Source organism: Callospermophilus lateralis, chromosome 9 (genome assembly GCF_048772815.1).
Source record: "Callospermophilus lateralis isolate mCalLat2 chromosome 9, mCalLat2.hap1, whole genome shotgun sequence".
Lineage (NCBI taxonomy): Eukaryota > Metazoa > Chordata > Mammalia > Rodentia > Sciuridae > Callospermophilus > Callospermophilus lateralis.
The window spans coordinates 56,946,441-56,973,968 of record NC_135313.1 but is presented as its reverse complement, the minus strand read 5'-3'; the positions used below and the strand labels follow the sequence as shown (position 1 = coordinate 56,973,968).

The following is a 27,528-nucleotide window of genomic DNA, read 5'->3' as shown; positions in this document are numbered from 1 at the left end:
GAGGACGAAAGCTAGTCTAAGGAAGACACTGCAGCAAAGTCACAATGTAGTCTCTTTAAGTGTCTGTACTAGCCCTAGATTTATTTGTACTTCCAAACCTCCCACTGATTATTGGTTTTTTTTTAAAAAAAAAAAAAAAGAAAGAAAGAAAGAAAAGACACAACTCATAATTTCTCTCCTTGTCTTGACTACTGTGATGCTCAGCAGTAAGATTTATTCCTGATTTCAATATTTCATTTGGCACAGTCTAATATTTAGGCTCCTGACTATTAATCTACCTCTTTAATTTTTACTTTTTCTTGGCTCTCATCATTTTCTTGGTTGTTTTAATGTCTGTCTTTTGGAGAGTTAAAATTCCTTTTAGAAATCAGCAAGGCAAAATAATACAAGAAGTTGAAATTTCACACAAAAATAAGTCCATAGGCAGAAATTTTAACTATAAAAAGCAACTGGTGAATACAAAGTACAGGCAGTATTTCCTCTTCCCAAAATCACCTCCACCATCATACACACATACATACATACTATCTTAGCTGAAAAAAATCAAGCTGCATTTGAAATTTTGTCCTCTAAAATTATAAGTAATTATACACTTTGTATATAGTTAACAGTTCCATATAAGAGAACCTCCCATATGTGTCTCTAAATTGGGAACAAAACTATCCCTTACCTCAGAAAGCAGAACTCTTGTTACTAGCCCATAAAGTCATATTTCTAAGTACTACTGAGAATCTTTAACAAGTATTATCTATAAATAGCTGTCACTAGATAGACTAATCCTGCCAAAGGTCCAGTCCTTCAGAGAATACACAAATGTCTTAGCTTCTTCTTGAAATATAATTTTAAAACTTCTAAGGTCAAGCTCTACAAAGCAAAGAAATCAGTGAATTCAATAAGCTCATCATGTTCAAAGCTTTAAAAATCTAACAATAGGAAGTTATATTGCTTCTAAAAATTGATAAAAACAGTGATAATTTAAAAAGAAGAACTTAAATTATAACTATTTACAAATGATATGATTCTATACCTAGAAGAACCAAAACATTCCACCAGAAATCTCCTAGAACTAATAAATGAATTCAGCAAAGTAGCTGGATATAAAATCGACACCCTTGGGGCTGGGGTTGTGGCTCAGTGGTAGAGCACTTGCCTAGCATGTGTGAGGCACTGGGTTCAATCCTCAGCACCACATAAACATAAATAAATAAAATAAAGCAGTAGAGCGCTCGCCTAGCACGGGCAGGACCCGGGTTCAATCCTCAGCACCACATAAAAATAAAAAAAGATATTGTGCCATCTACAACTAAAATATTTTTTAAAAATAAATAAACACCCATAAATCAAAGGCATTTCTGTACATCAGTGACAAATCCTGTACATCAGTGACAAATCCTCTAAAAGAGAAACTAGGAAAACCACCCCATTTACAATAGCATCAGAAAATAAAATAAAATAAAATACTTAGGAATAAACTTAATGAAAGAAGTGAAAGAACTCTACAATGAAAACTACAACACGCTAAAGAATGAAATTAAAGAAGACCTTAAAAGATGGAAAGATATACTTTGTTCTTGGAGAGGCAGAATTAATATTGTCAAAATGACCATACCACCAAAAGCACTATACAGATTTAATGCAATCCCAATCAAAATCCCAATGATATTCCTCATAGAAATAGAAAAAGCAATCATGAAATTCATCTGGAAAAATAAGAGACCCAGAATAGCCAAAGCAGTCCTTAGCAAGAAGAGTGAAGCTGGTGGCATTACTATTCCAGACCTTAAACTATACTACAGAGCAATAGTAACAAAAACAGCATGGTATTGGCACCAAAATAGACCTGTAGAACAATGCTACAGGATAGAGGACACAGAGACTAACCCACATAATTACAGTTATCTTTAATATTAGACAAAGGCACCAAAAACATACATTGGAGAAAAGATAGCCTCTTCAAATGGTGCTGGGAAAACTAGAAAACCACATATAACAAAATGAAATTAAACCTCTATTTCTCACTCTGCACAAAACTCAACTCAAAGTGGATCAAAGACCTAGGAATTAGACCTGAGATCGTGCACTTATTGGAAGAAAAAGTAGGCCCAATCTCCATCATGTCGCATTTGGCCCCAACTTCCTTAATAAGACTCCTGTAGTGCAAGAATTAAAACCAAGGATCCATAAATGGGATGGATCCAAACTAAAAAGCTTCTTCTCAGCAAAACAATCAATCAGTGAGGTGAACAGAGAGCCTAGAGAATGGGAGCAAATCTTTACCACAAGCACATCAGATAGAGTACTAATCTCTAGGATATATAAAGCACTCAAAAACCTTAACACCAAAACACAAATAACCCAATCAATAAATGGGCCAAGGAACTGAACAGACACTTCTCAGAAGAGAATATACAATCAACCAACAAACCTATGAAAAAATGTTGAAGAATTAGAGAAGTTAGAGAAATGCAAATCAAAACTACTCTAAGATTTCATCTCACTCCAGTCAGATGGCAGCCATCAAGAATACAAACAACTATAAGTGTTGGTGAGGATGTGGGGGGAAAAGACACAATCATATATTGCTGGTGGGACTGCAAATGGGTGCAGCCAATCTGGAAAGCAGTATGGAGATTCCTTGGAAAACTTGGAATGGAACCACCATTTGACCCAGTTATCCCTCTCCTCGGACTATACCCAAAGGACTTAAAAACAGTATGCTACAGGGACACAGCCATATAGCACAAGTCACCATAGCTAAATTATGGAACCAACCTCTAGATGCCCTTCAATAGATGAATTGATAGGAAAACTTTCGTATATATATATACATGATGAAACATTACTCAGCATTAAAAGAGAATAAAATCATGGCATTTGCAGGTAAATGGATGAAGTTGGAGAATATAATGCTAAGCGAAGCAAGCCAATCCCCCAAAACCAAAGGCCGAATGTTGTCTTTGATATGAGGATGCTGACTCATAATAGCTATGGGTGTAGGAAGCATGGGAGGAATGGAGGAACATTAGATGGAGAAAAGGGGAGGGAGAGAAAGGGAGGGGGAAAGGGGATAGGAATGCTAGTGGAATAAGTTAGACATCATTACCCTAAGTACATGTATAAAGACATGAGTAGTGTGAAAATATTTTGTGCAATCAGTGACTTGAAAAATTGTGCTCTATATGTGTAATATGAAATGAATTACATCCTGCCATCATGTATAACAAATTAGAATAATTTAATTAAAAAATTGATGAAAACAAGTCCTACTGGCTCACTAAACCCTAGAGGAAAAAATATATCATTTTTAAAATAAGACATCTATTTTTTTTAAAACTTACTGTATGTACGAATTTAAAAACAATCTGCTTCCCATAACATGGTAGCTGTTTCCTTATTTTGGATTTTTTTTTTTTTTTTTTTTTTTTTGGTGGTGCTGGGGATTGAACGCAGAGCCTTGTGAATGCAAGGCAAACACTCTACCAACTGAGCTATATCCCCAGCCCTATTGCCTATTTTGCATTAAATCTTTGATAAACACTTATCTGAGAAGAATTCAATTTGTTAAAGATAAAAGAAAAGTTAATCATTAAGTCATATGCCTTTTTCATAAAGTCTTTCAAACTAACTTTTTCCCTCTAGTATTACTGTTTTTTGAAATCCAGCTCTTATTATATCCTCCATGAAATACTTTAAAAACCTGCCATTTTTTTCTGCCCCCAAATTTCTTCCCACTCAAATCTACTGTATATGACAATATGGAGTTGCTTCTAGCAACTTCAACTTTCTGAATATTAACCTCAAAAAAGGATAAAAATCCAAGTTTCTGACTTAACAAAATTCCAAATTATCACTACCAATATACAAAATACTCTTGGATATTATGTTGAAACTAAGAAGGAAGCACAAAAGAATACAGAACATACATTTATGTGACGTTTAAGAACAAACAAAACTAACTGAACATGATAGAAGTCAGAATAGTGATTACCCTGGAAAGGGTGGCAGAAATGTTCTGTATCTTGATCTACCTGGTGCACAAACATGTGTATAAATGCATCCTGATGTATACTTTAGGTCTGTGCATTTTTTCCCCATTCTAATATATTATATATCTCAATAAAAATATAGGAAAATACACTAGAAGAAACCAGTAATACTTTTTTAAAAGAAATTCAGTTAATAATATTTGACTTTGACCTTAGGGAGAATAAGAACTCCCAAGTACAAAAGGAGTAGAAGAAATCAACGGAAAAAACTGATCAATATTTTCAACAAAGATAATACTTAGAATCAATATATGCCCATGTGTCTGTATTGCACAAAGAAAATCTAGAAAAAGGATCAGCAAACTAAGAACTTATGGCCTATTTTTGAATGATCCTATAGCAAAGAAGGATTTTTACATTTTTAAAACATTGTAAACACCTATGTATACACAAAAACACACACACAAAACATTTCATGGAGCAAAATATTTACTATCTAGCCCATTAAAGAAAATGTGCCTAATGCTATTCCAGAAGAAAACAAAGGAAACTGATGGTGTTTCATCACTTATGAAAGTAAAACAGAGGAGTAAGCATGCAAGCAGGAACAATATTTCTCAATCTGTACCCCAATACTACATCAGATACATTTTTCTGAACCTAGTTTTATCTATTCCAATGTGTGATGTACCTAAAATTATTCAAAAAACAATAAATAATTAATAAAAAATTAATATTCACACAGAGATGGAGAGTGAGGTTGGGATGAATCTGATAGAATTCTAAATGTATATTTTATATCCTTTCACCTTGTAGTACACAAAAGGTCTATATATAAATATTCATTAGCTGTATCATCTGTAATTGAGAAAACTGAGGTTCAGAGACGCGGTATTATTTTTTTCATAGTTACATACCTAGCAATTGAGAACTGATTTTTTTTATTCTCAGGTTTGATTATAAACCCATACATATTCCACTTTAAGGACCAGGTTGAAAATATAAAAAATAATTGTATTGTACTAATATGATTAGATTTTTCCCCCATTATTCTTTTTAATAACATTTAAATCGGTTTTTTTTTTTTTTTGGGGGGGGGGGTGGCGCTGGAGATTGAACCCAAGCCTTCACTGGGCTATACCCCAGTTCCTGAACAGTTACTAACTTTTAAGAGATTACTTTAAAAAATATATCCTGACCAGGAATGATGGCACACACCTGTAATCCCAGTAGCTCAGGAAGCTGACACAGGAGGATTATGAGTTCAAAGCCAGTCTCAGCAACTTAGTAAGGCCTTAAGCAACTTAGAAAACCCTGTCTCAAAATAAAAAATAGAAAAGGGCTGGGCATGTTGCTCAGTGGTTAAGTACTTTTGGTTTCAATCCCTGGTACCAAAAAAAGAAAGAAGGAAGGGGGGAAGGAGGGAGGGAGTGAGGGGAAAGGAAAGGAAAGGAAAGGAAAGGAAAGGAAAGGAAAGGAAAGGAAAGGAAAGGAAAGGAAAGGAAAGGAAAGGAAAGGAAAGGAAAGAAAAGGAAAAGAAAGAGTGTGTGTGTGTGTGTGTGTGTATGTATATATGTATATATATATATGTATATGTATATGTATGTATATATATCCTGAACGTCACAATACACTTGAATTTCTGCTTCAAAGTGAATAAAGGTTTAGACAATTTTTTTTTTATTTTAAAATTTTACTCGGCTTATGTAAAATATAACCTGAAGGAAAAATGTGGATAATTAACCTCAAAAAATTTTTAAAGTGAATCTGGTATTTAGCTTTTTAAAACAATTTCATGACAATAAAATCTTCCATAATAATAATGCATCGTAAGTATAATGTGCATTTATTTTGTTTTTAAAAGCAATTTAATCCATTAAATAATCTTTGGAATATTAATTTTCAGTGTTTTTATAAACACGGGAAAAATATTTCTTTACAATACTGGGAATCAAACCCAGGACCTTGTACATCTATGCAAAGGCTCTACCATTAACCTACATCCCCATCCCTAATATGAGTTCTTAAAGACCCAGTATCTTCTTAGGTAAATAGAGACAAAACAAATCAAAAAGAATACATTCTAAATGCAAGAAATCCATCAAAATCCTTTACTGACTTTCTTTTTTTAAAATATATTTTCAATATCTTTATTTTTATTTATTTATATGTGGTGCTGAGGATTGAACCTAGGGCTTCACACATGGGAGGCGAGCACTCTACCTCTGAGCCATGACCCCAGCACCTTTACTGACTTTCTACTTGACAGAATTATCAAATCTCAAGTGTTTCATTCAGAAATAAAAATAACTGAAAAAAAAAAATTCTACCCAGATAGTACTTATAGGATCATGCAAACATTGTAATGTAACCAAATAATCCCAATTTAGTTCCATGGAGCTGACATAGGCATCAAGAGTCAAAGTAGAGAGTAGAATGGTGATTACAGAGGCTGGAAGTTGGAGGAATGGAGAGATGATCATCAATCTCATTGAAATTGAAGAAATATGGGTGTGTGTGTGGTGGGGGTATGTGTTATGTTTTAGTTCTATTGCACAGCATGGTAAATACAGTTAATAATATTAAGCGTTTCAAAATTGCTACAAGAGTAAGTTTCAAATGTCCTTCCCAGAAAAATTGTTAAGTACTTGAGGTGATGGAATGTGTGATTTACTTTGATTTCATGATTCTACATTACATTCACAAATCATATCACTTTGTATCATATAAATTTAAACAGTTATAAACTATCAAGTTATAGTAAGAGAAATAAATAAATGTAAGCAAGCTATTTTAACCCTTAAAAAATTAGCTACTTTTCGTCCTGCATTGTCAGTTTTACCTTAAACATTATTTCTTCCAGAGGCTGGACAACAGAGTTGCAGTTAATGCTATGCTGTAACAGAAAGAATGTGGCAGGAAAGACTGAAGTCATATCAAGTTGGTTTAATCACAGGAACTACCATCTTTTAGCTATGCAACTTGGACAAATGATTTTCCCTCTCAAAGCTTTGGTTCTGTCACCTAAAAATAAGGATAATAGTAAGGCCTATATACCTCACTATGTTTCTACCATCAAGACATAACAATCTGAAAAACTATTAAGTAAGCAGAATGGTATAAAGTCATTATTATTATCAGTTGCACCTAGTTATTTAGTCAAATCGGCTTTTGAATAAGTCTAGGGTATTTATATCTTAACATAAGATGCTGCCTCTCAAACTGGGGACTTCATACTGCTGGAAGAAAAAAAGAAAGTAAGTATGAAATTTCAAAAACTTTTGCTTAAAGCTACGTATAGGAAATTACACCATTTACCAAAAGCCCTGATGTTCCTCATTCCTTGTGGTGAAGGTCGTAGGTAGAAAGTTTGACAAGCACAAAAATCTTACCCTTTTTATTACATTTTATATTTTCCAGGCATTTTACATGTTTTAGATATAGGGAACTCTATTAGTTCAAGACTTACTCTGATTTAAGACAGAATTTTAAAAAGGTAAACTTTGGAGGGTGAAAAAAAAAAATCAACAAAAGTTGAACACAACTAATCCAAAAAATTTAAAATCCAAAATCCTGTAAAATCTTAAATTTTTGAGCACTGATATAACACCACAAGTAAAAAACTCGCATCTGACTTCATGTGACAGGTCACAGACACGCTAAAAATACTGTATAAAATTACCATCATGGTTGGGGTTGTGGCTCAGCAGTAGAGCACTCACCTAGCACGTGTGAGGCCCTGGGTTCAATCCTCAGCACCACATAAAAATAAATAAATAAAATAAAGGTATTGTGTCCAACTACAACTAAAAAATAAGTATTTTTTTTTTTAAATTACTATCGGGATATGCATACAGAGTATATACGACACATCAATGAATTCTATGCTTAAGTTTGGGTCCCATCAACAAATATTTCATTAGGTATATGTAAACATTCCAAAATCTGAAAAAATACAAAATCCAAAGTACTTCTTGTCTCAAGCATTTCAAACAAGGGATATCCAACCTGTATTTAAAGGAAAAAAAAAAAAAAGTGAAAAAAAATTTTCGATGTTTAAAGACAAAGGGCTGGGGGTCTAACAAAATTTTGTTCAGTAGGAAAGCATTTGCCTACATGCACCAGACCCTTGGCTCCATCTCCAGCACACTGGAAAAAAAACAGTTACCTCCTTCTAGGACCCAGAAACATGTCTGGATGGGCCCAGAGATATTAATATGCTAATAACACCATTAGATTTCATCCGTAAATATTTTTTTCAAAACTAAACAAAAAATGCACTTTTATTATTTCATCTATGTACCATTCTCAAAAAGAAAAAAAAATACAGTAACAGAAGAGAAAAGCAGTTACCAGGTTTAAGGGTAGGAACAGCATGGGAGTGGAATGGCATAAGGGAATTTTGGGGGATGATGAAAGTAATTGTTATGATAGTTTCACCAATCTGTATATATGTTAAAAGTCATAGAACTGTGCACCAAAAATGTACAACTAATGGATAATTTATAAAAATAAAATGCACATTCCTGAACTTAAAAAATGATATTTGTTTGTTTGCGGTGCTGAGGATCAAATTCACATTCTTATGCATGCTAAACAACATGCTTTTGAACTATTGAACTACACCTCAAGCCATCCATCATATGATCGATATTTATTTATTTATTGTTTGTTTGTTTGTTTTAGGGGGGGTTACCAGAGATTGAAGCCACAACCCCAGCCCTATTTTGTATTTCATTTAGAGACAGGGACTCACTGAGTTGCTTAGCAACTTATCATTGCTGAGGCTAGCTTTGAACTCTCCACCCTCCTGTCTCAGTCTCAAAGCGTTGGGATTACAGGTGTGTGCCACTGCACCCAGTGGACAAAATCTTTTTTCTCCTTTTTTGTTTACTTTAAAAATTTTTATTTATTTATTCTAATTTGTTATATATAACAGCAGAATGCATTTCAATTCATAGTACACATAGAGAGCACAATTTTTCATGTCTCTGGTTGTACTCAAAGTAGAGTCACACCATTCTTGTCCTCATACATGTATTTGGGGTAATGGGGTAATGATGTCCATCTCATTCCACTGTCTTTCCAACCCCCTGCCCCCCTCCCTTCTTTTTTCAGACTGCCTTCTTCCACTCAGCATAATTACCTTAAAATTCACATTACTATGTGTAGAAAAACTTAAATATTGCAGCTTCATGCTATACGTAATTAGTTCACATTTGCTACAAATCAATGAATGTTTCATTTTTTAAACCTCTCCTATTTGACTCTATTTTCAGTTCTATTCCATACAAAAATTCAATTCCTTTTATATTCAAGTCATTGGTTCTCTTGTCGCCATCTTTTCTCACAATTGCCTCACCAATCCTACTTCTATATATCTCAAGTACAAAAATTTTAAATAATGTCCCAAATAGAACCCACCATCTCTTCTCAATACTTGCTGCTCCTTCTATACTTAACATCTCTAAAAGGGGATCATGATTCTTTCAAGTAATACAGTCCAAAAACCCTGGAGTCATTTTGACTCCACCTTGTCTTTAAATCCTCACATTAGTCACCAGAACCAGTGGAAAAACATAAAAGGCCTATGTTCAGGTTTTAGGTTCACTTCTCAACATAACTGAATTTCTCTTCCTCTACCAAACTCATTCTTTGCCAGAAGGTCTCTGCATACATTTAACCAATAGGTAGCCATTTGAATCAGTGCTTCTCAAATTATCTGTGGTGAGTTTTTGTAAAATACTATAAAATGACTTTTTGTAGGCAAATGAAAATTTTAAAGACATACAAAAAAAATTGGCACAACTTTTTAATTATTTGATTCAAACTTTTAAAAAATTAATCAAAATGCCACAAATCTTTCTAAATGCTCATTCCCAATTACTATAATTACCTAGTTATGAACCAGTAACAAACAAAATCACTGAACCAGACCATAGCTGGAACCTACCTCTAACTTTTGCTTTCCTTGTTTGCATTAATTTGGTCATTATAATAGATTATTATAAAATGCAGTCTTGACCTGAGCCTTAACCTAAACCCATCTATTTTGCCCAAGAATTCTATGTCCTTGGTTCAATTTTGCAGTCAAAAGAACTCAAGTCAACCCAAGGTTCTACATGTTTTCTCTTTTTATATTATATCCCACTCTCCATAATGACTGGCTGATATACAGTTTCTCCTTAATCTTTTAATTACTCATAAGGGTGCCTTTCTCTCCTCTGAAATAATTAGAATCCCATTCTCTATCAGTTCTGCCTTCTCGACACATGGAAAAGTTTACAAGTGCAGAAAAGTTCCACCACAGCTTAAGAAAATTTCAGGGCTACAGGTGTAACTCAGTGATAGAGCACTTGCTGAGCATGCATAAGATCCTGAACTCAATACTCAAAGAAAAAAGAAAATTTCAAAATGTCTTTACACTTTACAGAGTTAATTCCTCAAAGACACTTTTCAACAACTTTAATCCAGAACAGGGAATAAAATTCAACTAAAATATCATATCAGAATAGCATACACTCACTATGGAATTAAGTCTTCACAAGTGCAGATGATACTAAGTGACATTAAAATTACATATTAATCCATGACTCATCCTGCACAGCCAAGCAATCTTCTACTAATCAGTCATTTCTAATTTTTTAAAAGTAATAATGGAAATAAAACACCAAGCTTAAATGAAATCAATGAATGAATAAACAACCATACTTACGTGTTAGATGAAAGATCCCATCACAGGCACTAATATGAGATAAAAAGGCATTTCCCAGGCCCTGCCCATTGTGAGCTCCTTTCACAAGGCCAGCAATATCTACTACATTTAGAAAGGCAGGAATTTTGCTGAAATACAAAAGATGGTTTCATCATAAAACAGTTCTAAGAGCCTGTTTATCAAGCAAATTAATTACCAATATATTTCATAAATTCTTTCCTTGATAGAACAAGGTTTAGAAGGTACTCAATAATGATGATAAATGAATACCCTTCCCACAAAAAAAAAAAATAAGAAATAACCTTTTAATACATGAGCCTTTCTTACCTAGGAAAATGAGGAATAAAATGAAAGCGGAATAGATTTTCTTATTGTATCATTTGAGATTAATTATTGGTAATTTTACTGAAAGTTCTGTTGGCACATGCGCACACACAAACACACACACACACACACACACACACACACACACACAAAAGCAGTGGAGAATGCTTCAAGAGTATACATAAACAAGGCAAGTTAATCATAAAAAATGAGCCAACTTACTTGGTGTCAGGTACTAAACTAAAAACTTTACATGTATAATTCCATTTTGAAGTTCAAAACAACTCTATAAGTTAGGTGCTATGCTACTATTAAACCCACTTTGCAGATAAGGAAATTGTGTCTTAACGGGAGTTAGGAAATTTATTGTATCATTCAACTAGTAGTGACAAACAGGCTGAGTTTGAATTTAATCACCACATAGGCTATACAGTCAAAAAATAAATGTAATGATGAAAACTAGTTATCAGAATTATAATGAACTAGTTAATAACAGCAAGAGAATTAGATGTATATACAAAATAACTTTTGCTTTGCCAATTAAAGGCACAGTTAACACAAGGTAGAAACCAACTAAAAAATCAGTTTGCCATTTAAAAATGGAGATTCAAGCATATGAGCAAATAAAAGTTACTTCAATGTCCTGTGACAAAGATATATGATATAATGTCAATTTCATTCCTTGATAAACTACAACATAAAATTTCCACAAAAGACAAAACTATTATCTACATGAAAAAGAAATCATTTCAAAATAATTATCCTATAAAAATTATTACAAATAGTAATCACTTGATAATTGTTACCAGCAAATCCACTGAAAATATAAAAATGTGGTTATCTTTTAAAGTTGGATAGTGTGTTTCCCTCTCCAACATCTACTGCCCCTTCTCTTGGTAACTACAATGTAGTCCAGAGCTTTGAAGAAGCTTGCTATATCCCTAATTCTAGAAGCATAAAGTGCAGACCTATTATAAACCATTTAATCTCATTCCTAGACAAAACCAGTTATTCTAGGACCTTTGTCTTGCCCTATTTGCCTTACAAGATTTGTGGAGAGGTTTGTCATGAGGAGTTAAAAGAGGTTCTTCAATAGAAGTTCATCAGTCTCCTGAGAATTTCTAGAAGCAATTCTTTCTTTCACTCTTAACACAAGTGAGAGAGTATACAGTCCCAAGAGTTGAGAGACATCTTCTGAACACAGAGAAGGCAACCTTATGATCAAGCTGATGAAGAGAATAGAAAGGGAAAAGAATTGAAGCCCTTGATGATACCACTGAGCTTTATGTCATACTACCTGTTACTAATTCAATAAATAATATGTTAAGAGCAACCAAACTCATCCTAAATGACAATATTTCTAAGTATGGTTGTTTATTCATTCATTTATTCAATAGGATAAATATGAAGTACAGTAGCATGCATATGGCTGGAAAAGCATTGGATTTTAAGTAAAAAGTTCTAAATTCTATTCCTAGTTGACATTAACTATTAAGCTTGCCTTGAGGCAAATTATTTGATCTTTCTGGGTTTCAAGTTTCTCTTTATGAGGAAGCTAGACAAGAAGATTTCTAGCTCTGAGATTCTATTTCCTAATAAAAAATTTGTTTCTTAAGACAATGCAGTGGCACACGCCTGTAATTCCAGCACTCCAGAATCTGAAACAGAAGACTGCAAGTTCAAGGCCAGCCTCTGTAACTGAGCAAGAGCCTTTATAAAAACAAAATGGGCTAGGGACATATTTCAGTGCTAAAGTGTCCCTGGGTTCAATCCCCAGTGAAAGAAGTCGGGGGAAGGGCGGAGGGTAGGAAGGAAGGAAGGAAAGTTTGTTTCTTTATTCTGACTCTTGACTTAGATACAGGATAAAAGTTTAACTTCTAACACAATATCTCAAATTCAAGGATTTCTAATATGTTATACCAATGATCTAATGACTGAGAAAAACAATATTTTAGATTTTATGAAATTCTAAGACTAAAATAATATTTAAAATCTTTTAATTATTTTACTGTAATTAGCAAAACACTAAAACATTTATAAATTTTGCTTCAAGAGAAAAAGTCTAAATGATACTTCTAAGTAGAATTTTTCTTTTATTTAAAACAAAAAACAAACACACAAAAGATGAGGGTCTGCTAATAACAGAGACGTTTGGGGTAGGAAGAAGAAATACTATGAATAATTGGTTCTCTTTTTCTTTTTGCCTAAGCACAAAGAGGCCAAAATTATCTTTTTATTTCCCTGAGGACATTTAATCAATGTTTCTTAGTAAAGGAAAATTTTAAGAAATTAATACCATTGCTGCCTAAAATTTCAACAAATTTGAAGTTCAAGAGCTTTATTGTTGTTGTATTCTCCTCAAGTTACTGAAAACTTTTAGCAATGTTATATGACCAGTCTACTGGGCTAGGGACACAAAGAGGGAGTCAAGAGGGAAATGAAGGCAGCCTGATGTCAACTGAAGCTTGTCCAGGGAAGGTACAAGAACAGCCCGCCAGTAGCCAACACCCAAGGTAAGATGGGTGCCCAATCAGAAAGCAGCCTTGTGAGATCAAGAGAATGATCACATGTGAAAGGATTAGACAAAGGTATAAATATATTGAGGAAAACAAGAGCTAGGATTCTCATTGTTAGAGATGACAGGGATAAATATGAATAAGAAGAAAGCTAGAAAGAACCCTATAGTGTAGGACTGGATTAGAGGTGAGCTGTGGTCTTTAATACAAATACAGAAATATGTGGGATGGGTATACTGTATATATAAATACATGTAAGTGAATACACATTTATTTACTAGCTCTGTCCACTGAGAAGAAATAGGAAGAGTAGTGTCAACAAGCACAACTACATCCAGACTCTTTGTTTCCAAATAAGATTCTCTGCTAAAGGAATCAGGGCTCTTTGCAGAAATGGTTAACTCCAAGACTAAGGCAGAGAAAATATGAGTGTGGAACATCTTTTCTGTTGTGGTTGTTTGTTAGTTTGTTTGTTTGTTAGTTTTATAGAACTGCAGATTGATCCCAAGGCCTTGCGTATGATGGGTAAGTGCTCTACCATTAAGATTCAACCAATGAAGATGGAAAGTATTTGGGGAATGGCAGGAAATGTGCCTGTACTGAATGCGTAAAGATTCTTTTTCTTGTCATTATTGCCTAAAAAATATTAATTATTTACATAGCATTTACATTATATTAGGCATTGTAAGTAATCTAGAGATATCTAAAATATTTGGGAGGGTGTGAATGTACAAATATATGCCAATGAATTCTGCTACTGTGAATACTTATAGTGCACCAATAACATTTTAAAACTTTTTTTCCCTTTACACAGTGCTAGGAATCAAACCCAGGGCCTCATCGCACACTGCTTGGCAACTACTCTACTGTTGAGATATATCCTCAACACCACAAATAAATTTTTTTTTTTTTTTTTTAAAGAAGTTTGGGGCTGAGGATGTGGCTCAAGTGGTATCTCGCTTGCCTAGCATGCATGAGGCACTGGGTTCAATTCTCAGTACCTCATAAAAAAAATTTAAAAACAAAGATATTGTGTCCACCTAAAACTAAAAAATAAATTAAAAAAAAAAAAAAAGAAGTCATGACAGTGTAAGTGTAGTGGACAGAAGGGATTTCTAAAATTTTTATTTTGAGACTTAAGTTAAAAAATATTTAAAGAAATCTTAATCCATTTTTTTTAAAAAAGTATATAAGAGAATATGCATAAGTTATATACAAAAAATACACCATTTCAGTAAGAAATTTTGGTATCTGCAGGGGTCCTGGAACAATCCCTCCTCACATCCCATCCCCATGTTGAGAGACCACTATACATAGAAGTCACCTAAAAATTCTACTACCCAGAGATACCCAACAATGAGTTTGTGATCTTCATTACATACGTTTTCCTGTGCACATAAACATACACTATAATTTTAAGTGACACGAAATCATATAACACAAACTGATTACTTCCACTACTTCATACTGCCAAGGAAATAATAACTGCAATGTTAACAACTGGGTGTTCCTTCTTACCTCTAGATTACTTTTATAATCACCCAAAACAATGCTACATTAAAAATTTTAAAAGAAAAATCCTTCTACTTGACTTTGAATATATTACATCTATTTATTTATTCAGTATGTACAGGGCCATGAAATAAATAATGACATAAAGTATTTCTTACCTTGCTGGTTTGTGATACTGGCAAAGAAAGTCAAACCTTTCGTCTGGCACAGGTACTCTGCTCTCATTAGGATCGATAGTGCAGAATGGGAAGTTTTCTGCTGAAGCCTGACTATTGGTTAATACATTAAAGAAGGTAGATTTCCTAAAATGAAAAAAAAAAAAAATTCAAAGGTTAACACCAAGAAAAATTTATCTCGTGCTAATTTCAGAGCTCAGGTAAGATATTGGTTAATACATTAAAGAAGGTAGATTTCCCAAAATGAAAAAAAAAAAGCAATTTCAAAGATTAACACCAAGAAAAATTTATCTTGTGCTAATTTCAGAGCTCAGGTAAGATCTATGAGGACTATAAAACCAACATGGGGCAGGGATTGGAGGAGGAAGAAAAAAATACAATCTTACTAAAAGAAATGAATGAAATTTACAATGATGCAGCTCATGATTTATAATTAGATTATATTCCTATCTCAGTCTATCTGAAACTTGAAAAGAATGTTCCCAAAGAATCTTTGTTATAAAAGATAAAAGAGTCTCATGTCATACCACAAAATCTATTTTTTTCATAATGTACCATACCAGCATCATTTCTTCTATATCTAACATAACCTTTTCTGGCATGAAATGTTGAAAGGTATGTACTTAGTTAGGGCATCACTTCCCAAGTATTCTGAATTGAAAGGGAATCTAATTGTCTCATAGGAACTACAAGGCCTGAGCTCATATTCCCTACTAATTGTTAGGACATTAGGATTGCTGGTAAATCTGGAATTGTGAATTGTAAAAGTCAAAATGTAAATGTTTTTCAAGGTATGGCTTATATCAACATATAAAACATATCAAAAACAATTCCACAAATATGAAATCAAATGGCCACTAGTTTTCTCAATATCTGACTCTTATCAAGTAATATATGTGCTCAGAGGATGAGAACTCATATTAATACTAGCCACAGTTTTTAAAGTATATAGTCATACATAATAACTGGGTTCATTATGACAAAATCATACATGCATGGAATTTGATTTGATCCATTTCAGTTCCCAGTGCCCACACGCTTTCCTTCCTCTCCTCTCTGTTCTTCTCCCTCTACTCTACTGATCTTCCTTCCTTTATTTATTTTTGATTGGTGCTTTATACATATACATAAAGGTAGAATTCACTGTGATTTTGTTGAATTCATTCCACATTCCCTCTCCTTTCTGGTCACTCTTCCCTGCCTTTCTATATCACCATCTTTTACTCTACTGATTTTCCCTATATCTTTATGATATCTGATTTCCCTCCCCCTCTTTCCCTTAATTTGTTCTAGCTTCCACATATTAAAAAAAAAAAAAAAATGACCCTTGATTTTCTGAGTCTGGCTTGTTTCACTTAGCATTATGTTCTCCAGTTCCATCCATTGACTGCAAATGCTACAATTTCACTCTTCCTTATGGCTGAGTAAAACTCTGCTGTATATATCTACATACCACATTTTCTTAACCCATTTATCTATTGACAGGTATCTGAGTTGGTTCAATAATTTGGCTATTATGAATTGTGCTGTTATACATACTGACGTGCCTGTATCACTATACTATGCTGATTTTAATTCTTTTCAATGACTAACCAGGAGTGGAATAGCTGGGTCATATGGAATAGCTGGTCATACTTTTTGTTTGTTTGTTTTTGAGAAATCACAATACTGCCTTCCAGACTGGCTATACTAATATGCAATTTCACCAAAAATTGATGAGTGTACCTTTTTCCCCATATCCTTGCCAGCATTTTGTTTTTATTCTTGACAATTGCAACGCTGACTGGAGTGAGATGAAATACTAGTATAGTTTTCATTTGCATTTCCCTGGTTGCTAAAGATGTTGAACATTTTTTCATATTGTTTTGCCATTTGTAACACTAGCCAAATTTTTGAAAATATGAATAATGACAGTGCCAAAATTATAGAGTTAAATCCAAAACAAAATGAGATTTTTAAGGGTATGCTGCTTTACTTTATACAACTTTTCAATTCCATCAATAAAAGAGACAGTAGAGAATTCACACAGTGACTTCTCCTTGCTCTAGATACAGGTCACACTATGAATGAGAATCACCGTTATGTAATCTTTTTGTTTTGTTTTGTTTAAACTATAGGAATTGAGGAAGGAATTTAGGATTACTTGGCAATTGTGAGACCAGTACTTGTTAACTGTGGTTAGACATGATTATGTAAAAATGTTTGCATGTGGACTAAATTTGATAAGTATACTCAAAAAGTGTAATTGTTATGTTAGCATGGTGGGATTATAGATGATTACTTTCTTTTCCAAAAAAAAAAAATTTAAGGCAAAATATTCAGATAAGATCTAATTAGCCTATATTCATCTGGAGAAATTTATACTTACTACAGTTAGCTCATTTGAACTTTTAAACCAAACCATGCCCTTTTTTATTTAATTCTGAGAGCCCTATAAAAGAGTTCTGAACAAAAGGCAACAATCAAGGATTATCTAAGTACTAATAGCAAGAAGTATGTTTTAAGTACAAAATATTTAACTATACCTGCCATATATCACCTTCAGACTAAACCTTTCAGAGTCAAGTAGAAATGTTATGTGGATAAAATAGCCACATAAATCATTACTGTTTATTTAGAATACCACCAATCAAATCAGTACCTTTTAAATGCCTGTCAGTAAGGATAAATGCAGACGTTATCAGGCCTCTTTGCAGATATACTGGTGTAGGACTCTATATTTTAAATATGTTCAAGTGATACAGGTAAGAAATCAGATTTTGAAGACCTTGGGCTAGATTCAGACTCAGCTAACAACCAATAGAATAACACCAACTACTGTAGAATTCATAGTAGCAACCTTAAGAGCCTAGTAACAATACCCAAACTCCAGGAATGATGATTAAGAGGAAATCACTGATTTCTACAAGGCTGGCTTTGAATTTCAATCCTAATAAGACAGATGTCACAATACTTAACTTAATCTACTCTATATATTTATAAAGGTTTAGTCCATCTATTTCCAAAAATACTGTAAAGCTTAATACAATTTAAAATATTAACACAGAGAAGATATACTTTTTTTAAAAAAAGAAGTCAAATTTAGACTATGATCTTTGTTATTTTGTTATTTGGGTTTTTGTTTTTTTTTTCTTTCAGTACTGGGGATTATACCTAGAACTTCACACATGCTAGGACAATGCTTTATCACTGTATTACATCCCCAACCCTCATAAATTTTGAGACAGGGTTTAAGTAGTCCAAGCAGGCCTTGAACTTGAAATTCTCTTGCCTCAGTCTCCAAAGTAGTTGTTATTACATGCATATGCCATCACACATACATCTTAAAATATCATGGTTATTAAAAATGATCAGGACTTAGAGAAAAGGATAGTTTCAGGTATGGCAAAAAAGCATACATATACAAGACAAGTCTCAAACAACTTTTTCCAGAAGAAATAAGAAAGCTACTAAAGGACATAAAGTCCTATTAAAAGCATTCTACATCTATAGTCTCAGCTACTCAGGAGGCTAGGACAGGTGGATCACTTGAGCCCAGGAGTTCAAAACCAGCTTATATAACAGGAAAATCCTTGCTCAAAAAAAAAAAAAAAAAAATCTAGAGCCAATTTGAATAGGCCCACCAACCAAAGACAGACCATTATCAGCATCAATAAGAATAACTAGGGGCTGGGGATATAGCTCAGTGGTAGAACACTTGCCTAGCATGTATGAGGTCCTGGGTTCAATCCCAGTATTGCAACCAAAAAAAAAAGAAGAAGAGTAACAACTACAATGGACTGTAACAAATCAAATAAGTTTAAATCTATGAGTTGTCAATAATCTTCAACAAACCCAAAAATAAAAAACTATTACTGTCTACCCTTTAAGGATGTTAAATGATCACTTTTGAAGACCTGTTGAAATATTTATTGTGCCTTTTCTATATGAAGTGCACTTTCAAAGTAACCAAAGAATTGATGAAGATTTTTTACAGGCATATTCCAGCCAATAAATCATGGAGGAAAAATTAGAATTCTACCATTTTGCAACCCCTAAAAAAAGGAATAGATTTGGATAATGATCACCAATAACATTTAACATTGCAAAATGAGGAGGAAAAATAGTAGTAACTCCTAATAGAAATTAATGCCATCTTTCACCTTAATCTGATGAAGCCTGTAGATGTTACTACCATTTTAGAGGACAGAAGAACATATTAAAGGATACAACCAACAAAATCTAAACTATAGAAAAATCTATTAGATGATCAACCAAATTTCTTCAACAAACCAACTGTGATTAGAGAAGGGGGCTAAAGCTTTTGCTTCTAGGTGAAATACAAAAGCTAACAATTAACCAGAAATTCCCTCCTAGAACTAAAAAAGTCACATAAAATGCAGAATTCAGAAATTATCTGTTTGAAGAAGCTAAGATTCTGAATATGGGAGGAAGGGATAATAAAAAAACTTGAAGTGATTTGACCTCTATAGCCACTTTTACCCTAAGGACATTTGCTACTGTGGACAAAAGCAAGAGACAAAAATCTAGGCTTTATACCAAAGGAAAGCTGATGCTGCAGGAGAAAAACCAGCAAAATGTAAGGATTAAAATTAAGTGCTGCTGCATTTCCGTATAGACTAGTTATAAAACTGTATATTGCTATTACCATAGTCAAATGCAATCCTAAACAGGCTAAAGGGATTTTTTTTAATTTATGGCTATTGGTAAATATAATATTTTTGATCTACTTAGATAAAAATAAGTATGTTTTATAATAAAGAAAAAAGTTTATCCTTTAAAACATACACAGTAAAATACAGCAAAATAAAGTTCCATTACCTTTTCTCTGGAGGGGAGTACCAGGGATAGAACTCAGTAGCACTCAAACACTGAGCCATTTCCCCAGGCTTTTTTTTTTTTGGAGACAGGGTCTCACTAAGTTGCTTAGCATATTATTATTTGCTGAGGCTGGCTGTGATCCTCCTACCTAAGTCTCCTAAACCGCTGAGATTACAGGCATGCGCTACCATGCCTGGCAAGTCCCATTACTTCCTAGGCAGAAAAAATCCTGACATACATTTAAACTAAACTTGGAAAACAAATCTCCATTTTCAAAAGTTGTCTCATTTGAGATGTTTTAAAATTTATAATGCCGGGCTGGGGATGTGGCTCAAGTGGTAGTGCGCTCGCCTGGCATGCGTGCGGCCTGGGTTCGATCCTCAGCACCACATACAAACAAAGATGTTGTGTCCGCCAATAGCTAAATAAATAAATAAATATTAAAAAAAAATAAAAATAAAATAAAATTCATAATGCCCATGTAATCTGTACCTTCCAAAAGATTTGTAAGTATACAAAAGTTAAAAAAGGAAGAAAGAAGGAAAAAGGAAAAACTTGCAAGAATTATTATTACAGACTTCAGTAACAACTTCAGACATTTGATCTATTCAAATCTATTAAAGAAAACCTTTTTTTTTCCCCCCGGGGGGAGTACTGGGGATACTTTACTACTGAGTTATATTCCCAGTCCTTTATACTTTATACTAATAGAAATTAATGTCATCTTTCACCTTAATCTGATGAAGCCTGTAGATGTTACTACCATTTTAGAGGACAGAGAACAAATGATTTCTCACGAAATCATTTAGGTCCTCACTAAATTGCTGAGGCTGGCCTCCAATTTATGATCCTTCTACCTCCCAAAGTGCTGAGATTACAGGTATGTACCACAGCATCCAGCTGAAGAAAAGCCTTGTAAAAGCAAAGAATTTGAGTTTGGGCCAAAGCCTAAAGTGTTAAGGCCCACAGGTTCTTTATGAAATGAGAATCTTACACACACACACACACACACACACACACCACATTTAGATCTCTTGAAGTTATTACTAAGGTTTAAAAGTAGAAAAAAGGGTACATAAAACTGTTTAAATCCTCTCACACAAGAATGGAGATATACAAATTATTTCAGTAATGATAAAAAACAGTGGCTGTACTTTGCTTCACCTATTCAAGATTTAATCTCTTATTTTGGAAATTATATATTTTAGTATATTAAATAAATCTGACTTATGCAACCTTATCTCTTGAAGAGATACTTATACACCCATGCATACATGTTCCTTGCAGCCTTATTCACAGTAGCCAAAAAGTAGAAGCAAATATCCATTAAAAGATGAATGAATGGATCGAAGGATGCCACCAACCCTGTTTCAAAGCATCTCTGAGCCTGCCAGGTAGACAATATGAGCAAAGTTCACCCTCCTGAGCTGAAAAAAAATACGGACAAGAAGTTATCATTGAAATTAAATGGACAGATATGTCCAAGGAATACTTCAGAAAATTGACCCCTTTATGAGTCTTGTGATAAATGAATGTATGGAGATGACAACTAGGGGGCAACAGAATATTGGAATGGAAATATATGAGGAAACAGTATCATGTTAGAAGCTTTGGAACAAGTATAAATAATGGCTGTTCAGTAGAGAAATCCATGTCCCCTCTTCAAAGGGCCTGTTTTTCTACGGCATAAAAATTGGGTCATGCACATTTTCATATTAAACTTTAAAACTTTTTAATAGTAAAAAAAAAAAATGGATAAAGAAACTGATATACATACAATGGAACATTATTTGGGCCCCAAAAAGAAAGAAAATCCTGTCACATACTACAGCATAGATAAACTTTGAGAACATTTTGCTAAGTAAAATAAGCTATCCAAAAAACGACAAGAATTGTATGGTATCACTTACATGAGATATATAGCAGTCAAAATCACGAAACAGAAAGTAGAATAGTGGTGTCAGAGGTTAGAAGGATAGAGAACGGAGAGTTGTCTAATGGGTACTGAGTTTTAGATATACAAGATGGTGTATACATGCTACATTTTTTTTTTATCCATTCATCTACTGAAGGGCATCTAAGTTGGCTCCACAGTTTAGCTATTGTGAAAGTGCTGCTATAAATATTGATGTGGCTTTGTCCCTGTAATATGCTGATTTTAAGTCCTTTGGGTATAGACCAAGGAGAGGGACAGTTGGGTCAAATGGTGGTTCCATTCCAAGATTTCCAAGGAAGTCCATACTGCTTTCCATATTGGCTGCACCAAATGTGCATTCTCACCAGCAATGTATGGGTGTACCTTTTTCCCCACATCCTCGCCAACACTTACTATTGTTTGTCTTCATAATAGCTGCCATTCTGACTGGAGTGAGATGATATCTTAGAATAGTTTTGATTTGCATTTCTCTAATTGCTAGAAATGATGAACATTTTTCATATATTTGTTGACTGATTGTATATCCTCTTCTGAAAAGTGTCTGTTCAGGTCCCTGACCCATTTATTGATTGGGTTATTTGTTTTGGGGGTTTTTTTTGTTTTGTTTTGTTTTTTGGTGCTTAGCTTTTTGAGTTCTTTATATACCCTAGAGATTAGTGTTCTAACTAACGTGTGAGGGGTAAAAATTTGCTCCCAGGATGTAGACGACTCTCTGTTCACCTCACAGATTGTTTCTTTTGCTGAGAAGAAACTTTTTAGTTTGAATCCATCCCATTTATTGATTCTCAGCATATATACACAATGGAATTTTACTCAGCAATAAAAGAGAATAAAATCATGGCATTTGCAGGTAAATGGGTGGCATTGGAGAAGATAATGCTAAGTGAAGTTAGCCAATCCCAGAAAAACAAATGCTGAATGTTTTCTCTGATTCATAGTGGGGTAGGGAGGGGGAGCATAGGAGGAACAGACAAACTCTAAAGAGGGCAGAGGGGTGGGAGGAAAAGGGAAGCGGCAGGTGGAAAGTGATAGCCATCATTATCCAAAGTACATGTATGAAGACACAAATTGGTGTCAACATACTTTATATACAACCAGAGATATGAAAAAATTGTACTGTATATGTGTAACAAGAATTGTAATGCATTCCACTGTCATTTATTATAAACCAATTTTTTAAAAAAAGGATATGTGGGCTAAGATTGTGGCTCAGCGGTAGAGTGCTCACCTAGCACAGACGGGACCCAGGTTTGATCCTCAGCACCACATAAAAATAAAGGCATTGTGTTGTGTCCATCTACATCTAAAAAATAAATATTAAAAAAAACTTAAAAAAAATGCAAGATGGAAAAGTTCTAGAGATCTACACAACAAAGAAGAATGGCTACCAGGTAAGTTCAATTCTCAGCACCACATAAAAATTAAAAAAAATAATAATAAAAATAAAGGTATTCTGTCCATCTAAACTACAAAAAAATATTTTTGTTGTTTTTAAAGAATGGTTACAGGGTAATTTTATGTATTTCTTACCATAATTTCTAACACAAAAAATCCAGTTTGTCTCATCAAAAACCATGAAACAAACTCAAACTGAGAGATACCACACAAAATACCTGACCAGTACTCTTCAAAAGTAAATGAAAAATTTCATGTCCCTTAAAAGGTCATAAACATAAGAAACACTGGAGGGGACTTAGACTTAGACACGTAGAGGGCTAGGGCTGTAGCTCAGTGGCAGAGCGCTTGCCTTGCATGTGTGAGGCACTGGGTTCAATCCTCAGCACCACATAAAAATAAACAAATAAAAGAGATATGTGGATTTGCAGTGCACATGACACAAGCCTGAAATCCCAGCAGCTTCAGAAGGCTAAGGCACAAGTTCAAACCCAGCCTCAACAAAAGTGAGGTACTAAGCAACTCAGTGAAACCCTGTCTCTAAAATACAAAAGTGACCCTGAGTTCAATCCAAAAAAAAGACATGTGGACTAAATAAAACTAGTAATCTATACTGGAAAATGAAAAAAAAAAAAAAAATAGTGAAATCCAAATGAAGTTTATTTACTAGTTGCTAGCACAAAAGTAAATAAATTAATGAGCTACAAATTTATGTGAGATTATGTGGTAAATATACCAAAACACTAGAATTCTGAAAAAGAAAATGAAAATTAAAAGACTTAAGCCACTTAATCTATAAAATATTTCTAAGGCATACAATTACTAATGAGTAACAGGAAAGAATGAATAGGAGAACAGATCTCTTATACATTCAGAAAAAATTAAAAGGAGAAAGCAAATAATTCTCAAATCACATGGAAGAGCAGACGGGCATTTTGGACTGCTGACAAATATACAATAGATTTAAGTTAATTATAAAGAGTTAGGGAGTTTTGCTTCCCCTTTTCCTATGAGAACTGCCCTCCTGCTACAACAGCTAGAAAACCAGACAATATAAATGAAACCACAGTTTCTGGACAGAGGAAATATAGCACAAAACTACATTCCCTGAGAAAAGACTAACAAATGAATTAAGCAAAATTGGGGAAACCAACAGAATCCCACAGTCATGCCAAGTTAAAGAGACTAGGAGAAGAGGAACCTAAAGTAGTAGAATTTACAGTAGTAGAATTTTCTGAAAAGGCAGAAGTTGCACAGAGAGATTTTTGAAGAGGGTCCTCTCAAAATTATGACTGATTGGGGCTGGGGTTGTGGCTCAAGTTGTAGTGCGCTCATCTAGCATGTGTGAGGCACTGGGTTCGATCCTCAGCATCACATAAAAATAAAATAAAGGTAATGTGTCCACCTAAAACTAAAACAAATAAATATTTTTAAAAAATTATGACTGATTATCAATTTGTACATAACTAAGTTCCATCTCCACCAAAGCCAGGGAAAGAGCCACCCAAAAGCAGTATGTTGAACAACTCTCAGTAGTTTACTTTCCTACTAGCCAGAGTAGAGAGATCTCCTAACATAAAGGAATTTAGATGGAGTCCTTAAGAGGGTAAAATCTTAGTACCAAGGCTATAGTAATGCCAGGACCAAATATATATATATACATATATATAATGAACTCATCATAAGAAAACATACTAAGAAGACTCAGAACAATCAAAATTATACACAAATAACTAAATGCCAGGCCAACAATCTTCGAAGGAGTATAACAAAATTTAGCACAAAATTTACAGTGTCTAGAATCTAATAAAAATGACAAAGCATGCAAAAAAGCAGAGAAATAGGTACCAAAATCAGGATGAAAGTCAACAAATACAAATAAACCCAGTAATGCAAAAGGTTGCAATTATAAGACAAATGTTATAAATCTATAATTTTTCTGAAGGATATAAAGTGAAATATGAAGACCACAACAAAGTGAAAGACACGAAAGGGAATATTATATGAAAAATATAATATCTGAAATAAAATTGAAATGAAAAATGCACTGAATATAAATAATAGCAGATTGGCGACTGCAGAAGAAAAGCTCCTGAAGACAGGGCAATAGAAATTGTCAAAATGAAGCATCCAGGGGCTGGGGATATAGTTCAGTTGGTAGAGTGCTTGCCTCAAATGCACAAGGCCCTGGGTTCAATCCCCAGCACCTCAAAAAAAAAAAAAAAAAAAAAAAAAAGAAGTATCCAAACAGAAACGAAATAATCAGAGCTTCAGTGGGATACTATTAGGGAACTAATACATGTAATAAGAGTCTCAGGAACAGAGCAAAGTGGTATAGATTAAAAATAAGTATTTGAAGAAATACTAGCCCAATATTTCACAAATTTAATGAAAACCATAAACCTAAAATCTCAACAAACCCCAAGGAAAACAAGCATAAGGAAAAAAACACCAATGCTCACGGAAATCAAATTGTTGAAAACCAGTATTAGAGAAAATTTTAAAGAAAACCTGAGGGAACAAGAAACATATAGATGAACCAAGATTATAACAGAGTTCTCCTTAAAAAACTAAGAAAATGGAAGATAACTTCAAAGTGTTAAAAGAAAAATTTAACCTAGAATTCTACAGTGAAAATATCTTTCAAAAAATGAAGACATAATAAACATATGAAATGATGCTCAATATAATTAGCCATTAAAGAAACCGCAATGAGAAACCACTTAACACCTTGGCTATAATCAAAAAGACAATAACAAGTTTGGGTGAGGATGTGAAGAAATTGGAACTCAAATATACTTCTAATGGGAATATAAAATGGTATATAGTTACTTTGGAAAACAGTTTGGTAGTTCCTCAAATAGTTAAACATAGAGCCACAAAATGATCTAGAAATACCATTTTTATAAATATATACCTATAAGAAATAAAAACATATGTCTACACAAATATTTGTGTCTTCTAAGGCAGGAGCAGAGAAAGTACAAAGTGCAAGCCTGAAACACTTCGATGCCAGGAAGTTGAAAATACACAAAAAATAAAGAATATGTCAAAAAGAATATGAGACAACATGAAAGCTTCTAAAGGTCAAATCTAAGCAATGTGCACAAATAAATAACAAATAAATAAATAGTGATGGGTTATTACCAACATAATAATAATAAATAAGAATCTATACTGGTAAATTATAATCAAATACATGAATAAGTAAGGGAAGGCTTCTTTACAATAGAATTCTATACAACAGAATCTCCATTGCTCGTCTATAAAATTGTTCCTTCTATAAATATAGAACAATGGAAATGTAAAAATCACCATTTTTTTTTACTTATTTATTTATTTTTTATTTATATATGACAGTGGAATGCATTACAATTCTTATTACACATAGAGCACAAAAATCACCATATGGTAAACAATACAATTATAACTGTTTCAAGCAAAAGTTTTAATACATAACAAAATTAGGGGGCAAAAGTATGAGAAATAAGATGTACACATATCAAAGAATTACCCACAAGATGTTTATTAATTGCAATGGGAAAAATAAGAACTCTAATTTAGTGAAAAAAAAATCCATCAGACGCCTCCTTAGACAAGTGATCAAAGTTAACATCAACAGTAACTAGACAAATCAGTGCTTAATATTACACTTTTCTCTCTCTCTCAGGGTACTGAGGCTTTAACCCAGAAGCACTTAACCACTGAGCCATATGCCCAGCCCTTTTTATTTTGAAACAGGGTCCCACTAGTTGTTTAAGGCCTCGCTAAATTGCTGAGGCTACCCTCAAACTTGCAATCCTCCTGCCTCCACCTCCTGAGTCCCTGGGATTACATGCATATGCTAACACACCTGGCCCTGGTACACTTCTATGCCCGAAATATAGATCTTAAACTGAATCATGAGGGAATATCAGACAAACCCAATAACTACACAATAACTGGCCAATATTCTTCAAAACTCTCAAAAATATGAAAGTCAAAGACTGAGAAACTGTTCTAAATTAAAGGAAACTAAGAAGGCAAAAACAATTCAATGCAACATATAATCCTGAGTTGGCTCCTGAACCACCCCCCAAAAAAAGGACAAACAGTAAATCAATATTTCCTGATTTTGACCACTGTATCATAGTTATAAAAAATATTA

General features: G+C 33.6%; 1 protein-coding gene, 1 non-coding gene and 1 pseudogene across 4 annotated transcripts in view; 2 read left to right on the top strand and 1 right to left on the bottom strand.

The window, feature by feature from the left end:
• Ola1 (Obg like ATPase 1) overlaps positions 1 to 27,528 on the bottom strand; it is a 148,422-nt gene that overhangs the window by 113,261 nt on the left and 7,633 nt on the right. For 2 of the 3 annotated variants that reach the window (XR_013092305.2, XM_076865797.2), the window contains exons 3-4: positions 15,212 to 15,355; positions 10,702 to 10,829 (exon numbers count right to left, since the gene is read on the bottom strand). Coding sequence is in view for 2 of the 3 variants with exons in the window: in XM_076865797.2 (XP_076721912.1) it covers positions 10,702 to 10,829; positions 15,212 to 15,355 (272 nt within the window). In the remaining variant the exon portion in view is untranslated. Of the gene's footprint in view, positions 1 to 10,701; positions 10,830 to 15,211; positions 15,356 to 27,528 lie in introns of those variants that run through there. The other variant, XM_076865798.2, reaches the window with a different exon arrangement.
• Positions 14,619 to 14,678, top strand: LOC143407641 (small nucleolar RNA SNORD75). Its single transcript, XR_013092391.1, has one exon. It is a non-coding gene; the product is annotated as a small nucleolar RNA SNORD75 (small nucleolar RNA).
• LOC143407471 (putative small nuclear ribonucleoprotein G-like protein 15 pseudogene) lies at positions 21,454 to 21,675 on the top strand (annotated as a pseudogene).